The sequence below is a fragment of the Triturus cristatus genome, chromosome 4_2 (assembly GCF_964204655.1).
Source record: "Triturus cristatus chromosome 4_2, aTriCri1.1, whole genome shotgun sequence".
NCBI lineage: Eukaryota > Metazoa > Chordata > Amphibia > Caudata > Salamandridae > Triturus > Triturus cristatus.
Window position 1 is genome coordinate 206,390,041 of NC_140586.1, and position 18,258 is coordinate 206,408,298.

Genomic DNA, 18,258 nt, shown 5'->3' on the forward strand with positions numbered 1-18,258 from the left:
TAATCCTAAAAGTAATCTATTGCAAATAACTTGAAACTTCTATTGAACTCAATGCATTATTGTGTTTAAAATTGTGTTGCCTATTGCAACCACTTGTAACCTTCTACAAAAGCCAATTGCATATTGCAAAAGTATTTATATAAAGCATCTCATTCTGAGAAAGTATATCTTAATACCTATTGTTGGTTCTAAAATAAAACAAGCATATATTTTTTATATATAAACCATTGACCTAGAGTTCAGTTATTGAGTGGGTGAGACCATTTGCTGACTGAGTGTGTGCAACAAATGCTTTACACTGTCCTCTGATACTGCCTTACTGCTCGACCAAGCTACCACTTTAGAGAGAAAGTTATATCTAACTTAAGCCTCTGCCAAACCTCTGGGGGCTGTGGACTCTGTACACCCTGCACCTATTTGGGAACAGTATATACAGAGCCACTTTCTCACAGTTGGTTGGGGAACGTCGTTTTGATATGCATGCTGTTACCGTGAACCTTGCTGTACCCAGTTGAGGCTTTGGAACCTTCTCTATTGCCCTATTTGCAACATGATAGCAACTTCCTTCAAAAGTTGTTTCAGATGGGAAGTAAACAACCTTTTTGGAAGCACATTTGGGGGTTTGCTGACGAATTCCAGGATATCCCCTTGATGTAAGATGTCCAGGACCCACTAGTCTGTGGTTTTGATGGACCATTGGTGAATGTAATGAGAAATAGGTCCTCCTAGTTGTGTTATGGATTTGGGGGAAGGTAGCCAGCAGTAAAGAAAGATCATGGCTTTCTGTTGACATCTCGCACCCTGGTAGGTGGTTTTCCTCTGGATGCTTGTTTGTAAGCTGCTGCCTGCCTGTACTGTTTTACATACTGTTGCCATTATTGCCCTTGATGAGGCTAGTATTGTTGCTTATAATTCTGCAATCCTCCTCTCTAGGAATAAGCACTTCTCTCTTTAGCTCCTCAAAAGGGTTGTTTTCGAAATTGCAATGTTTCTAGGGCCTTGGCGGTGTCAATATCCGCCTTAATGAATTGAAGAGCTTCATCAATATGTTTTGCAAATAACGCTTATCCGTCATAAGGCATGTCCAGGATTTTCGTCTGGACTGCCGGTCTGAATGTTGTCGCTTTCAAATCAACCTTGCCTGCGGAGGACATCTGCTCAAGCAAGCTGTTGGAAACCTGCAGAAGCTATATCGACAGCACAGTCTATCATCTAGGAAGAAGCTCTCTCGCCGTCAAGTAGAATTTTTCTGACATCGTGCTTAACATCTTCTGGCAGAAAATCAATGAACTGTGTCATATCCGACAACATTTGCCTGTCAAATCTCCCTAGAATTGCCAGAGAATTTGCTGCTCTAACTGTTAATGCGGCCATGCTGGAGAAACGTTTTCCAATCGGGTCCAATCGACGCCCTTCCCCATCTGGTGGCACTGTGATAGGGGTAGCAGGGTTCCGAGAACGGCTCCGAGCTGCTTGACTGATGACGGAATATGGTCTTGGTTGTCCATTAAGGCATGCAGGGGGGACCTCCAGTGCCTTTTATTTTTATACAGCCGTGACTGTGGCCAGGCTCTTTATTATACGCACTCCTTCTTGACAAAAAAAAAAAAAGAAAAAACTATAATATGGATGGCCCTTATTGATTTTTTAATTTGTTTCTTAAAATAATAAAAGGAAACTGTCTGGTCGAGAAAGGCAATTGGAAACGTTTGCTGCCCTCTCCAAGATATTATGGAAACCTCTAATATCATCCAAAAGGAGTCCACCGGAGGAGATGTGTCGTTATTAAATAATCATCCCACTGGTTGATAGTGGAAGCACGATCTCCGATCCCTCCCTTCTTGATCCCCGGACACATCAGGGGCATGTGTCAGGAGTTACACCAGAGGTAATGAAGACAGAGGAGTTCCTGGAATTTGCACAGTGCACGGCCTAGGAGGCAGTGTTGTTTGTGCATTCTGAGTTGAAGGTGGAAGTTGAGGAGCAGGAGTGGAGGTAACAGATTGCGGAAACCGTTTATAGTAGTCCTGTAACATTCCTTCAAGATTGGTTACCAAATGCAAGGGCATTTGTATTGAGCACTCTTGAGGAATATATTCAGGATAATGTTGGTATTACTCCTCGCAGCATTCTACTTCATCGAAGTCTTGGCATTTTATATTAAATTCTGAAGGACTATGAGCCGCTCTAAAAAGATTTTCATCAGACTCTTCCCCCAATATGATTGTTGGTAGAAAAGGAAAAACCTTGCTTGGTGACGTGTGGACTGGAAGAAGTATATCAGCATTAGGTTTATCAGTATATGAAAGGTGTTACACTGGCACCAGAGGTGTTAAAGCGGCTGTGGATGATAGATTCTGGGCCTCCGTTGACGAGAACTCCTTTGTTGACAAGGATTTTAATATTTTCGCAGGCAAAACCAGAGTTTCTGATGGAAATAACGGAGTTTCTGTGTCACCCTAAACCAACCCAGTGCCTTGAGACCCTTACAGGTGAGTAATCGTGCTATATAAATTCCTGATTGAAGTATCGTCGATGAGGCGGTCAGCAACGGTCCAGAGGTCTCCAACCAGTAGCTCGGGAGCTACTGGTAGCTCACCAGCACCCTCAAAGTAGCTCTCAGAGGTGAAGCCAAACCAAGCTGATCTCAGAGATTCTGTGTATATTAAAGAAGGCAGCACTGCTCTTTTCATCACCCGTAAGAGTTACAGACATCCAATCCAATGGCAGGGCCTCTTGATAACACTCAAACACACACTGTGTTGGCCTATCAATCAATCAATCGGGGATTTATAGAGCGCACTACTGAGGGTCTCAAGGCGCTGGGGGGATGCATTTGGGCAGCTCCAGTCATTCGAGAAGCCAGGTCTTGAGGCTCTTCCTGAATGCTTGCAGTGTGGGTCTTCTTCGGATGCTGAGGGGGAGTTTGTTCTAGGTCTAGGCCGCGATGTAGGAGAAGGATCTGCCTCCTGTTCTGGCTCTGTGGATGTGGGGGATTTCGGCCAAGTCCTTCTCAGGGGAGCGGAGGTTTCTCTTGGGGATGTAGAAGGAGATTATTTTGTTGAGGTATTGGGGTCTGGTGTTGTGGAGGGCTTTGTAGGTGTGTGTGAGCAGCTTGAAGGTCACTCTTTTTTTGACGGGAAGCCAGTGGAGTTCTCGTAGTTGCTGGGTGATGTAGAATTGCCGTGGGATGCTAGAATTACTGAGGGGGACGCACCATTGCTGTGGTCAAAAGATTGGTAGCCAGGGGATCTAGGTGATCCCCCGGAGCCTAAGACCGTAGTCAAGAACCTCAGCATACGCCTAGACCAGGCACTGACCATTAAAGAGCACGCTGCTATCACCGCTGTTTCCATGTACTTGGTTTATTACGGCGAATCTTCCCCTTCCTTACCTTGTCCACATGGAAAACTCTCATCCAGGCACTGGTACTAAACCGCTTAGACTACTGTAACGCCCTTTTGGTCTCAGCTAATGAGTCTTCGCTGAGCAGATTACAGGTGGTCCAAAACACCGCGAAGTGCCTTGTCTCGAATGCTATCTCTAGAACTGCCTCTCTTCCTCTCCTACAACAACTCCACTGGCTCCCGGTACGTAAACTAACCAAATTTAAAATCGGTTGTATTGTATACAAGGCCTTGAATGGCAAAGGCCCCAGCTATCTTGCAAGGAAATATAACCACTACATACCCACTTGGTCTCTCTGAACGGGAACTAAATCTCTGCTTCTTGTACCACGGTTCAAAACATCGCGACTGGGAGGGAAAGCTTTCTTTCACCTAGCCTCTCTCTACTGGAACCAGGCTCCTCAAAACTGCATTATTTTAACATGCCACCCTTCATGGCCTACTCATGCCCCTCCATTGTGCAGAGATACCCCTTCGCGGGTGATTCAGGTGCTTTACAAATAAAACAAATAAATAAATTAAGATGCGGAGGACGAGTCTGGCTGCGGCGTTTCGGGCGGTCTGGAGTTTGTGGAGCAGAGATTGGTTGATTCCGGCGTAGAGGGCATTCCCATAGTCCAGTCTGCTGGTGAGGAGTGCATGGGTGATAGATTCCGGGGGGGATCCCTTTGAAGGACTTGCAGAGTATGTGGAGGGTGTTGAAGCATGTGGAGGCAACAGCTTTGGCCAATGGGTCTGCAACATGAACCATCTATCTCCACTTTAAATCTACCTAAGACGGAGACCGGCCATGTTATACACCCTGCTCTATCAGTCACACCGTGTGTGACATCAATAAATAGTGGGAGCAGTAACCAGGGCTGACCCACCAAAGTGTGTGACTGTAAGAACTAGAGTGAAAATGTGTTAGTTGGGTGAATGATCAACCAAAGAGCTGAGGGAAGAGAGTATGTTTGGGTGGTTACTACTGATAATTGTGCTTAGGGCAGTCATAGTGTAATGTTAATACATATCATCAGCATTTTACAGTGATAAAATATGCTAGTAGCTCGGCAGGACTTTCCTAGAGCAGAATTAGCTCTCACTACAGAAAAGGTTGGAGACCAGACGAATGTTCATGCAAGGGTGGTTTCTTCGGGATATCCGTCGACATGGATGTCAACAGTGCAGGATTCTTAACCGTCGACGACAATGTCTAGCAGTGCTTAGATGAACACTTCGTCAACCAAGGTGGAGACTTAAAAGTCGTCGACTATAACAGTCGACAGGTAACGATGGTCATCAAAGCTGTCAGAGATGATGTTATTTTCAATAGCAATGACGCCATAGTGAATGTAGATGTCAGCGTCATCAAGAGCATTGTCGACAGTGTCATCGGAGTAAAAGATGTAGAACTCTTTATTTTTTTCAGTCTCAGTAGATCGCGCCGTTGACGGGAGGGATTTTGAAGACCTTATGCCAAGAACAAGTTTTTCAGAAGGCGTAGAAGTCTCAGAAGGAACCTTTGAAGAAGGTCTGTGATGAGATTTATCCTGATATTTCCTGGAATGACCAGGTGTCTAGTTTTGAGATTTTTTTAAGGGCCTTCTTAGGATGTTCTAAAGGCACTTTATCGGATGAGCTCTCTTTTTTGCGACTAGGCAGTATAAGGAAATCATCGCTCTCCACCTCAGACACAGTATTGTCTTTAGATTTAAGCCTCTGCGACCACCAGAGAAGTCTTCCCTCTCTGTCCTTGAGGGTCTTCTGTGAGAAAGTGAGACATTCTACAGTCTTTGACTGTGTGATCAGGAAAGAGGCAATAAATGCACTTCTTATGAAGATCATCAATGTAAAGACTCTTTTTACCACAGGTGTTCCATGACCTGAATAATCCCTTTTTGAATGGTCTGACATGTTCAGAAAGTCCCAAGGGATATACAAAGGAATATATATCTGACCTGATAGAAGTTTGTTGAAACCAGAAGAAATAACTGAGCAGAGCTCAGGGAGACTCCCTTCACACGATGTGCAGTAGAAGATCTGAGGGAACTAGCCTCTGTAGGTTAGGTTCTAGAGGGTGCTGTCGCCTGATTGGTTGTTGTCTAAGTTTGTCCGACTGGACAGCCCTCCAGCTCCGTGTACCCGAAGGCATGGCATAGGAACTGGAAGTGCACTATAAAGATGTGCAGTGTGGCCTCCTTGAAGACCTCGATCTGCTGCAGGCTCAAAGACATCCCAGGAAACTCAAGGTGCATCAGTACCAGTTGAGGTATTTGTTCCATAGCTGGAGACATCGAAGGAGTGAGGTTAAAACCTCAAGGCCATCAAACCGCCACTTTGGAACCAGTGTGGCAGGATGGGGTCAAGTGTCACTTAGCTTTCTTGAGCCTCCTTTTGACTAACATGAAGATTTTGAAAAGAAGTGGACTAGTCAATATAACAGCCTTGTGACTGGGACCAGTCCCCAACTACTTGGGCTCAGCAATGTACAGCTTTCCCTCCCAATCTCAGATAACCTTCAGCTGCACTGGTCACGACTTGGAACAGTGATCACAGCCCAGGTACCAAAAATACACCATGTAAAGGTCTGTGATACATTTGATGGAGGCAGTCTTGAAGTGCCTCAAAGCTCGTCTATTTCAGTCGGGGCATCATTCCCTAGCACACTGTCTTTTGAGCCTTAATTTTCATTCTCTTAGATCGAAGTGATATCATGTGCAGACACAAATTGCAAAGATTATCTCAGAAGTCTGTTGGTCAATGGGAAGTTCAGAGACAAAGCCTGCAGTTCCCACTCCCAAAGCTTTGGGTGAGCCTATCCTAAGAGATACAGCAGACCACCCATCGCACTGCAGACATAAGAATAACTTCAACTGACTGGGGTGAGGATTACCATGATCCTGGGATCAGGTAATAGTGTCAAATAGAAACGCAGATAAAATCATAAAACTGGAACACAGCCAAACACGGAATGCAAGTCTGTCTCTTTGATTCATGCTGCGCACTGTATTGTAAGGGGCTCTTGTCTGCGCCTCATCACTGGTGGTCCAGTGGGCGAGCCTTGCTCTTCTGCTGGTTCCACTGTATTGCTTTTCTGAATTCATTGTAATTGTACTTTATTTGAACTGTGCCTGTTTTTTCTGTTTTGCCCCCGTATTTTTGGCTGTTTTTCCTGCCCATTTCCCCTTCCCGCCGCTGCTGTCCCTGCGGCCCCTCCCCCCTGCAGATTTCCCCTTTCCCACCTCCCAGCTGCGATTCCCTCCCCCCTTCCGCTCTAAAGGCAAGCCCGTCTGCGCCTGTCCGCGACCCGCATCAGGGACCCTGGATCTCCGACCCTCCACCGCTATAACCCAGCTGCCCTCCTCGCACTCAACCCGGTAGAAACAGCAACTGCCAGCTATCGTCGAACATTACCCATGGGCAATTCTCCTGCCGACATTCCTTCAACATCCACAGCACCCCTTCGACCTCCGCACCCACGCCAGCTGCCCGCACCAACGAAGCCCTGAAATGCATCCTACTAAACGTGCGCTCCCTGTCCAGACATGCCGTAGAGATTTGGGACCTCCTCGACATCCTCTCGCCAGACGTCGCCTTCTTCACGGAAACCTGGAATAATGCCGCCTCTGCCCCCGACATCGTCCCCGCCATCCGCGACGGCCACAAGATCCACAGGAGAGAACGCCCCCACCATCCAGGCGGAGGACTCGCCATCGCACACAAGAGCTCCCTTCGACTCTCCACCTCCAGGACGAACGACCCCCTCTCCAAAACCAAACACCTCCACTTCCAGATCAGTCCCAGAACCACACTACGCAGCACCCTTCCTTACAGACCCCCCGGGCCACGTGTTCCTTTCACCACCGCAATTGCTGACCTCACCCCACCCCACGCCATCGCCTCCACAGACTACATACTCATCAGAGACCTGAACTTCCACCTGTACAACCGCAGCAACCCGGACTCCACCGCCCTCCTGGACAACCTTGGACTGAAGCAGCACGTCACCACCCCCACCCACAAGGCTGGGCACATCCTCGACCCCATCTTCGCAGGAGGGACTAACATCCACTTCACTCACACCTCACAGCCGCTCTGGACAGACCACCACTGCTTACACTTCTATTTCAGCACCACCACCGCACACAAGCCCGCCCGCCACGAAAGTACTGGAGCAAAGTCACAGAGTAGTACCTCAACTCTACCCTTGCCAACGACCCCCCCCCCCGCCACGACCTACGCCAACTCTGCAGCCATGGATCTACACAACTGGATCTCCAGCTGCGCAGACAAGCTCCTTCCCCTCCGCCACCCCGACAGACAACGCCCTCTGTTGGCCATTTAGTTCACCACAATCCTCCAAGAAGCTAAACGCTCATGCAGACGGTTTGTGAAACGATGGAGAAACAGCAAAACAACCGAAGACCAGTCAACCTACAAGCACACCATGAGAGAATACCACCAACTCATAAGAACCACCAAGAGGACCTGCATCAGGAACAAAATCCTCACCAATGCCAGCAACTCAAAGGAACTCTTAAACATCATCCAGCAGTTCGCCAAACCCCCCCCAGCGAAGCCACGGATATCACACCATCCCAGGACCTCTGCAACAAGCTCGGCTCCTACTTCCACCTAAAGATCAAGGCCCTCTACGAAAACTTCAGCGAACAGACTCCAGAAACTACCATGCCCTCCAGCAATCACAGCCAGCCCACCATCACCACCTGGACACCGGTCACCACCGAAGAAACCACCGCAACCATGAAAAGCATCCACTCAGGAGCCCCCACAGACCCCTGCCCGCCTCACATGTTCTACAGAACCGCCATCGCGCCCGAACTACGCCACACCAACGCCACCTTCGAATCCGGCATCTTCCCCGACGACTGAAAGCGGGTTGAGGTCAAGCCCACCCTGAAGAAACCCTCGGGTGACCCAACAGACCTGAAAAACTACCGGCCCATCTCTCTCCTTCCCTTCGCAGCCAAAGTCACAGAAATATTCATATACGCACAACTGACCACCTTCATCAAAGAAAGAACACCATACTCTACTCGCCGCCATTGATGACATCTGCACGCTACTCGACCAGGGACACACCACAAACCTAATCCTGCTAGACGTCTCCACTGCCTTCGACACCGTCTCCCACCACACTCTCGCAACCAGACTCCACAACGGTGGCATCCAAGGACACGCCCTCGACTTGATCTGCTCCTTTCTCACCGGCAGAACCCAGCGGATGATTCCCACCCTTCCTCTTCAAACCCACAGACATCAACTACGGAGTACCCCAAGGATCTTCGCTCAGCCCCACAATCTTCAACATCTACATGGTCCCCTCGCCAGACAGCATGGGCTCAGCATAGTATCCTACGCCGATGACACCCAGCTCATCCTCTCCCTCACAAAGAACCTCGAAGACACCAGACTCAGCTTCCAAGAAGGAATAAAGACATTGCAGCCTGGATGACCAACAGCTGCCTAAAAATAAACTTGGAGAAGACAGAGGTCCTCGTCCTTGGGCCCTCCCCCACCGCGTGGGACAGCTCCTGGTGGCCCTCCGCCCTCGGAAACCCACCCACCCCGACGGACCGCGCCCGGAACCTCGGTATCATTCTAGACTCCTCTCTCACCATGACTAGCCAGGCCAACGCCGTCGCCTCCACCTGTTTCAACTCCCTCCGCAAGACCTTCAAGCAGATACCACCAAAGCCAGATAAACCGCCACGCACACACTCATTACCAGCAGATTGGACTACGGAAACGCCCTCTCCTCGGGAATTAACAAATTGCTGCTACAGAAACTCCAGACCATCCAAAACACCGCAGCTAGACTCGTCCTCGGCACCCCACGACATGAGCACATGACCCAACACCTGCAAGACCTCTACTGGCTCCCCGTCAAGAAGAGTAACCTTCAAGCTACTCACACACGCCTTCAAATCCCTCCACAACATCGGACCCAAATCTCCTTCCACACACCCAAAAGAAACCTCCGCTCCGCCGACCTTGCCCTAGCAACAACCCCGTGCATCCACAGAACCAGAGACGGGGATAGAGCCTTCTCCTACGCAACATCATACACTACCCCACCCTGCGCACCTTCAGGAAGGGCCTCAAGATCTGGCTTTTCGGCTGACCTAGAGCTGCACCCTCATCCTCCCCCCCTCAACGCCATGAGACCCTCCTGGTTGAGTATCATGCTTTATAAACCCCCAATTGATAGATACCTATGTGGAACTGCCAAAATACAGAAGGCATGTGCAACAATCACAAACTCATAACTGAATATACCACCAGGCTTCCGAGGAAAAGAAGTGATGGCAGCTATGTTTGAAATAGCCTCTTGTAAATAAACACATGGAAATGACACAGGCTGGCTGTGGGTTTGCAGCAGTACGACACATTCATTTTTCAACTGTCTGCTGCTTCTCCAGCAAAATATCTCTAGATGAACAGAATGTACTACAAGTTATGGCATTCATTAGGATGCCTCGATGTCCAGTCGGTAGTTCCTTTGAGAGGATGGTAGGATGTTGCGCCTAACAGTTTGTGGAGGGTCATGAAGAGGCAGCACTTGACAAGGACAGATATACTAAAAAGGAGTGCAGCACAGATGTTTAATCTACAAGTCATTTTTAAATTATGGAATCTCGAATATTTTAAAATTACCACCACAGATAGAACTAGACAATAGGCACTAAAGAGATATGTGTCATTTGCACACAGTAATTTCAATTAACAAGTGCACTTGCACAAACTCCAGCAATCATAGCTATTCTGGCTAGGCCCACGACCTTCTGTTCGATTACTAGAACCCTATGCACCCCAAACATACTCTGATGCCTTGATGCTTTCTCTGCACTTGTAGCTAGGCCTCTTCTACCAGACTCGGAGAAGGTCGTATTACTGCAGTACGGAAAGACACGAACACAGTTCTCTCTTAATGCGCATCAATTCTGAGACGCAATACTCCTCCTGATAGTGCTCATAAAGCAGATAATGCCTCCCAATGCAACCAGCCCTCTTCTGCACAGCTCTTGCTAATCTTCTCAAATGCCCTATGTTGAAGTTGAGAGGCCTAGAGGACGGCTCCATACAGAGTAGCACCTGCACGATTGTTCTAGTTCAAGTCAAATTTTGACACAAGTTCATCAGCTTACAACCTCCAGTGAATTAAAGCCCGTACCCTAAAACACATTACAATAGCTCATCAGTCCCTCAGGTAAAATTGGACTTAAGTGATACAGTTAACAGCCCAGTTTGCTGGCCCTCAAGTTGGGAAACAAAGTCAAGATCAGAATGCAGAAGAGTAACATGAAATCAGAGTAATCTGTAAAATAACTTTTTTTTTTTTTACAGCTGCAGCCATTCTACCTGAAGGATCCCAGCACATCAGCCATGTTGAAATTCTCCAGAGTTTCCATAACCCGCTCACAACCATCTGAGCCTAGAGCATTCCCTGCAGAGGAAAAGATCAGATAACTTGTAACGATCGTTAAGCCAAGGAGTTTATAACAGTCATTATAACAGTCACAGACGCCTTGAGCTATTCACCAGTGTTAACTAAAGAAATATTTGTTTTGGCACTCAACATCATCAGTATTTAGGATTTTTCGTTCATGCGCCAACTGTGAGCTATTATATTCTGCAGTATCCTTCTTAAACAGTAACCCACATCTCTCTTATTAGAGAACAACATTCTCCTCCAAAGGACCAAAATAAAAGAAGAAAAGTGGTAAGCTCATAAACCACAAAAGGATTCTGAAAAACAGTTCAAGACTTTGCCCCCAAACTCTAATGTTGAATGGTGTTTTTATTAATTAAGAGTCTGTCACATCCTTGGCCTCTTACTGTTTTCAGACACCTCAAAGGGCATGCTTCATTCAGGCTGCAGGATTTAGTTTAACAATGATGAGCTCCTGGATTGTGAAGGGCAGTAGTGACACTGAAAATCGGTAAAAATAAACAAGCATTGGCCGCGCGGCCGTAAAAGTAACGGCCGTGCGGCCGTGAAAGCGAAAGTGATCGCGATCAAAGCGAAAGTGATTGCGAGGACGGAAAGCGCTGTGTGTTAAGCACGCGAGTGGTGCGCGCGCAGCAGTGATTGGCGGCTGCGCGTGTGCAAGCTCGCGTGAACGCTAGCGTTAGGCCAGCGAGGTCTGGCAGCCCTTTGGAAACCCGTATACTAAATATCGAGCAACAGCGCATGCGCTGTTCTAGGCTCGACCTAGAAAGCAGCAGTGATCTAATCAGGAACAAAGGTGCGACTGCATAAAAGTGTTAGCAGCTTCTGGTGTCCAGGTCTTATCATTTAGGTGCACCCTTTGACCCAGTAGGTGAGTGACGATTTACTATGCAAGATAAATAATACCTTTGCATATACAGTCTCAGCAATGATTTAGAATAAGAACATTTTAAAACAGGGAAAGGTGTTGGTCTCATTTCAGTGTAGTTAGTGCAGAGTGCATGAGTAGACGTATCTGGCATGCTTGTACTTGAGCTTCTGATCTTGAACATATTGGGTTCCTTGAGTTTCTTATGTTACTTTGATTAACACCCTGAGAGACGTGGGGTCCTAAAACAAATAGTGGTGGTGGTGTGAGGAATTGATAACATTACTACAACGTTAACCCCCTCGATACCAACAAGGTTGACTCGTTTGACAAACAGTCTGGACGCAAGATGTCCTCCCCCACACAGTCATGACAGGGGGAGCTGGGCTTTTGTAGGGAACTGGGCTTTTGTTGCAGTTACCCCCCCCCACACACACACACACACACTTTCCCCCCCATTTTTAGCTACTAGATGCTGATTTTCAACTGACAGTGCACCGAGGCCTGCTAACAAGGCCTCAGTACCGGTGCTCTTTGTCTAAAACAAAGTCATTGTGCTACAATTGGCTAAGGACTTTAACACACCTGCAGTCCCTAAGTCCCTAGTAAATGGTACCCCACGTACCTAGCACATCGGTACTAAAGAGGGTCCCTAAGGGCTGCAGCATATCTTATGCCAAAGTCCCTGCATCTAGTATATGTAAGTCACCGCTACAACAGGCCTTTGAGCCCCAAGACAGGGTGCATTATATTTTATATGAGAATATATTTGCATGAGTGAGAAGATGTGCTCCTGTAATGTCTAGTTCTATTACTAGATATTGCAAGTGACCAGGGAAAGCCATTTTAAGAGCATGTGCTGGACACAAGTTCCGCAGCTACATAATGACTTCGCAAACATATGGTGTTTGGTATCAAACAACTTGTTTTAATAAACCCATACTGATTTCAGAGATGGGTTTATTAATACATGCACCCAAAGGGCACTTTAGAGGTACCCCCTGAGACCTACCAGCCCTCTAGTGTCCAGCCTACTGCCACAGACGAGTTTCTGACCCCCGGGGTAGGAACATTTGCTCTCAGGAGGTCAGGAACAAGGCCAACTCTAGAGAGGTGTTATCACCTTCGCCTCCAGGAAGGCTATAAAAATTAGCATTTCAAGGCGGGGGGCTTCAAAGAGCCCACTGCCTTTTGGTATGCAAGTCTGGTTTGTCTCACAGGAGAGGATGCGGACCATCCCGCCCTTAGCCATCTCGCACCAGGACAGGTGGGAAAATTAGCTATGCAGGAGGCATGTTGCACTTCCAGGCTGGGCACACCTCTAGGGTGAGCGAGTCAGATGTGAACACGACTTTAGAAATGCCACCATATTGTGTGTGGTGGAATTAGGAATTCTGGGACAGGTTGATGCCCATTCCCCACAGTAAGTGGTCATCTAGGGGGTGTAGTGACCCCAGGGGTAAGTGAACCACCCCACATTAACATTAATGCCCCTGAGTTTTAGGAGACACCCTGATACCAGATCTGGAAGAAGACTGCTGACCCAAGAACCAAAGCGCACGACTGACTTGGCGCCAACCCCGCCAGCCTGTCTGCCGCACCCCACCTTAGTGGAGCAACCGATTTGTCCTGTCGCTGTACCAACCTCAAGAAACCCAGAGGGCTGCCAGTGCCATGCAAATTGCCAACGGAACTCCCTTGGACTAGAGGAGCTACATCCCTGCTGCCGCAGGCACCAAAAAAGCAAGACCCAGTACACCGGCCTACCATTTACGGGGACTATTGATGCAGCAGTCATCCACGAAGAGATAGCAGTGCTCCTACAGGTCAGGACCGTCCTCCCTCCAAGTGTGGGGACGCCAGGACGGACCAGAGCAGCACAGTACTAATCCCTGGGGTATCAGCCCCCTTGCAGCAGCCAAGGCTTTTTGTGCCCAGCCCGGAACCCAATGCAGAGGAAGAACGACCTGCACGTCAAAGGACATCAGGGACAGTGACGCCCACATTGAGATTTGCCCGGCAGTTCTGTTTGCACATCTTCTGAAACACAAAGACCGACACATGAGTTTGTGACTGCCGCCACCCGACGCTTCAAAGCACCTATACAACCACGCTCCAGAGCCGGAGTCCAAGGGAGGGGATGGTACCAAAAGGGTCCCCAGACCCACAAGAGGTAAGCCCACGCTTGGGTTTGCCCAGACTGGATTTCCAGTTGCCGCCTGCAGTCTCTTTCTGCAGGCCTCCTCCAACCATGACAAACTCCTGCACTGAAATCCGACCCCAAAAGACACCACTGCACCTGAGCCCCACAGATAGAGGAGAAGTGGACCAAAGGTGTCCCTGCATGCCCAAGGATCTCAAGGGTAGAGCCCCCCTGTAAGCTCCCCTGGATTGGTGCCCCAGTCCCTGCTTGTAGCCTCTTTGTAACCGGACCATTCAACCATTGAAGTGAATGGGATACCCGATGCCACGACACCTCTGCACCCGGACGTCCCAGAGCTCCGCAAGGTGACCTGTTGGTGTAGCCTTGGACCTTGCCCTATACTCACCTCAAATCCAGAAGAACAGTCCCGTAAGTCGCTGCAAGTGCCCGATTCCAATACACGTTTTTCCTCCATAGGATAACATTGCCGGCCCTGAAAAAAGCACTAAGTATCCATTTCCTAAAACTGTAAAAATTCATAAGTCAAAAAGTACTTATCCGATTCAGATCTTGGTATGTAAATTTATATAAAATTATGTGTTACTTTTATAAATTGGTGCTGGATATCTCTATTGAGTGTTTGTCTTATTTGCTGCCTTTGTGTGTAATAAATGCTTAGCACTACCCTCTGATAAGCCCATCTGCTTGCCCACACTACCACAAAAGAGAGCATTTGGGGTATCATTTGTAATTCCTGTGGGGTTTGCATGGACTCTCTGCACAGTGCACCTCATATTGGTGCTCTACATTGAGATCCAGCTTCATGCACAGTTTTTTTTGGGATCAGAGGATATGACTAAGATGCTGGCAGGGGGTATCAAGAGATTTCCACCCTGCTTTGCCGTCCTTTTGCGCCATGTTCTACGGGACTGCTGATTGGGTCCCATATGGAGAGGGGGTGCACAGGGGTAAGTTAAAGTGCGATTGTGAGACCCCGGAGTACTGAAGAAATTATTAACTTATGTGACTGGTTAGATCTGGAGGCTGGTATGTCTCACCCCTTTCCTTGAAGAGGCAAAGTTTCAGAGCGGGAAATTTTATTTAGTCCGATCAGATGCCTTCTTTAGGGCTCCTTCAAACCCCTGGAGATTATTCACTGTTCGGGAGATTAATTGTGGCTCAGCTGAATTAAGGCAGACCAGTATCACTTGTCTACAGGAGCACACCCTGGACTGATTCCAGAGAGGACGCAGCCAACGTCGACGGAGGCTTAGGGTGGACTTGCAAGGGCATATAATGTGAATAGCGTCCTTTTTTGGGTGGCCGCACTGCCTACAAGCCACCTTTCCTCCTGTCCTCGATCAGGGGGTGGCGTGCAAGTTTGAAGGCAAGAGCCCTAGTTAGTATTTCAAATATTGGCCTTTTATCCTGCTGCTGAAAACTTTTCCCAGATATTGCTGTGGTTTCATATACAGCTGTTTTAATACCATCCAGGCGTGATAACGTTTCTCCAAAGTTTCTCGGTTATTGAAAGATGATAACATTTTGGACGTTTTGTTGACAGCTCTTTTAAAGGTTCAGAGCCTACTGTAGCAGTCAATAATTCTGCTAAACTTAACAAATTAATTTTTGCATTAAGGTACTCTCTGACAGGTGAGTGAGATCTATTGGTTATTTTCAACCATGTGTTATGCTTTAGGGTGTTCTCCTCAGCAGATTTAACTCTGTAGCAGATATGTGCAAATGCAGCTCGCCTGGCAAACGTCTGCTTAACTAAACCAAACTCCAGCCTGATCTGTGCAGGTGATGTGTTGCTGGGGAGTTGGAAAATTAGCCTATATATTTTCGCAATGATGGTATCCAGGTCATTTGAATTTCTGCCCTGTAAGGCTTCACTTCCGTAAGGCAGGGTAGGTACCACCGTGGCCCTGGCAGTTTCTAAAATGGGGCTATGAGATGGACCATTTAGATTTCTGAATAGGGTCCTTAGCTCTGCTGCCTGGGCAATCACTTTTCTTTTGATTTTCTCCTTCTGGGTTGTAAAAGATCCATTGTTGTCAAAAAAACAGGTAGAGGAATTTATATTCACTAGTTTCGTCAAACCTTGATGAAGTGAAGAAACCATCTAGCCTTTCCATTGGTTCTGCTGCAGCAGTTCATGATTTTTGTCTTCAGTGTTCACTGTCAGGCCGTTCATGGTGGAGTATACTTGGATGGCATTCAGAAGACGCTGCAAAACCAACCTTTGCCCGACAGCTCAACACCAGATCATCAGCGTTGAGAAGATTTAAGAGGAGTATGGAGCTGAATTTCGGGGCTCGGGAGGCGAATGAGGTCAGAGCAGAGGGTAGATCAACCAGAAATAGATTTTTTTTAAAGGGAAGGGGCCAGGACAAACTCCTGTTCAAGTCTGCAGAACGTTGGAATGGCCCTGGATACGTTTGCTTCGCATCCCAACTAAAGTCTGTTCCAGGTTTTAGAGTACAGATTTTTAATTGCTCTTAAGAGTACCAGGTGTATAAGGCACCTTCTTAGTCTCTTCCAGAGCCTGCTTCGATATACCCTGTCTAAAGTGGCTTTATAGTCAAAATGTAGTCAAACAGCAGTGACAAGGCCATGATGTTTGCTGAAGTCCCAGTTATGTTTTTATTTAGAATGCTTCTAGACTGAAGTCACCTAAAAATATGACCTGCAGTATCTCCTGCAATAAAGTAGATTTAAAGATGGTGCCTGGGCAGGTGGCATTTTGCAGAAAATGACCTAGTAAAGTACAGGGCAAAAATTAGGCAGTTGATAAAGCTGGATCTGTAGAACAGGCTCATTAGTTCAGTCATATTAACAAAGTAAAAAAAGTAATTAAAGGCATGTGATTAGGTAAATGATCCGGCACAATTTCCTAAACTGAAAGGGACAGCCATCATAATACAAAGACTTGAAAGACTACTAAAATCTCAAGAAAGGGCAACAATGGGGCGTGCCCTGGGAGCTGAGCAAGATGGCGGCACTCTAGCGGAGCTCTGACACCCGACTTCGTAATACCTCGCTAGCCGTCTATCCATCCGATCTTGCTGGCGTTTTAATAAAGGTAATGTACTGGGGAACACCGCAGGCCAACCCAGAATAGTGTGCCATCCTGGGGACATCGTCAACAAGCCGACAAGACATCAGCGAGAGTGCGACCTACGTGACGTCTGCTGACGCACTAGCAAAGAGGAGAGCGGAGGTTGCGTGAGAGGTAGCCACTCTATTCCACTTCCGCGAGGCGGAGATACACAGCAGACTGTGATCCACAGCACGTTCAGTGTCCAGTCGCCACGAGACGCAGACCAGAAGAGCGGCGGCTGCGGTGCAAACCGGGGGCCAGACTGTAACAGTGTCGGTTGTGGTGTGGTGCGGCACCATCGGCCGGGCTGGCGGTCCGGTGGAAGTGCAGTGCATTGCGGCAGACACCAAGGTGAGCCAGCAGGCAATACCCATGGTACTGGAGACCCAATATACACCACCTATGAAGGCAAGACAGGGGACAGCCGTAATGTGCGGAGCCATCGGCATTCCAAGGCCCCCCCACCCAGTACTCTAAGCTCGATCTCCATGAGCTGCAATTCAGCGGCGTGAGCAACAGTGGCGGTCGCGATAGGCCCCGGGAGTGGAGGCAGACACCTGCAGTGTGCTCCAGGGGCCTTGTGGCAACTTCCTTAGATCCAGCGAAGAACAATACTAGCTGCAGAGGCGACGCCCAGGGAGAAAAAGGGACGGTGTGGCTGAAGCTGAGGTGTGCCACAGTAAACAACTGATGTAGCCGGGGTTGATACAATACACGCTGTGAGAAGTTGGCCTGATATATGATGTCACTAGTTCTAGTGTACACCTTGTATCAGTCCAAACAACCCTTATGGTGATTGGTTGTAAAGTCAACCTTATAGACCAGCTATCCTAGTGGTAGCATGGACAAGAGCAGTCTTAGGCAAAACTCTGTATGGCATGTGAAGCCAGCTGTTATACCATTTGTAATCCCTTGAATACCAAATGAAATGACACCACAACAGATATATATAAAAATAGAATGTATTTATCCTAGTCAAACCCTCAGCACTCTTTATGAGATTCGAGGTAAGTCCAACACAGTCTTATTTAAGCATACATTAAGTCACACAGGTAAGTAATACAGTTAGGCCCTAGGGGCCACGCAAACCATATACTAAGTAAGTGGTATAAGAACCACTGTCACGAACACAGGATAGGCCTAGGGAATCGCTGGGGCTACACTATACTACCAAAGGTTAGGAAGTGGGAGGCCCACGGAATTCAGGTGCAGAGTGGAAGCACTCACGCGTAATGCGTAAAAGTCGATAGAAATAGTAGTTATCAGAAATTAAGAGTTTTA

General features: G+C 47.8%; 1 protein-coding gene across 3 annotated transcripts in view; it reads right to left on the reverse strand.

Annotated features, from left to right (window-relative positions):
• Positions 1-18,258, reverse strand: part of RANGAP1 (Ran GTPase activating protein 1) — a 368,213-nt gene that overhangs the window by 161,530 nt on the left and 188,425 nt on the right. For all 3 annotated transcript variants that reach the window (XM_085601202.1, XM_085601203.1, XM_085601201.1), the window contains one exon: positions 10,773-10,857. In XM_085601202.1, coding sequence (XP_085457328.1) covers positions 10,773-10,857 — 85 coding nt within the window. The remainder of the gene's footprint in view (positions 1-10,772; positions 10,858-18,258) is intronic.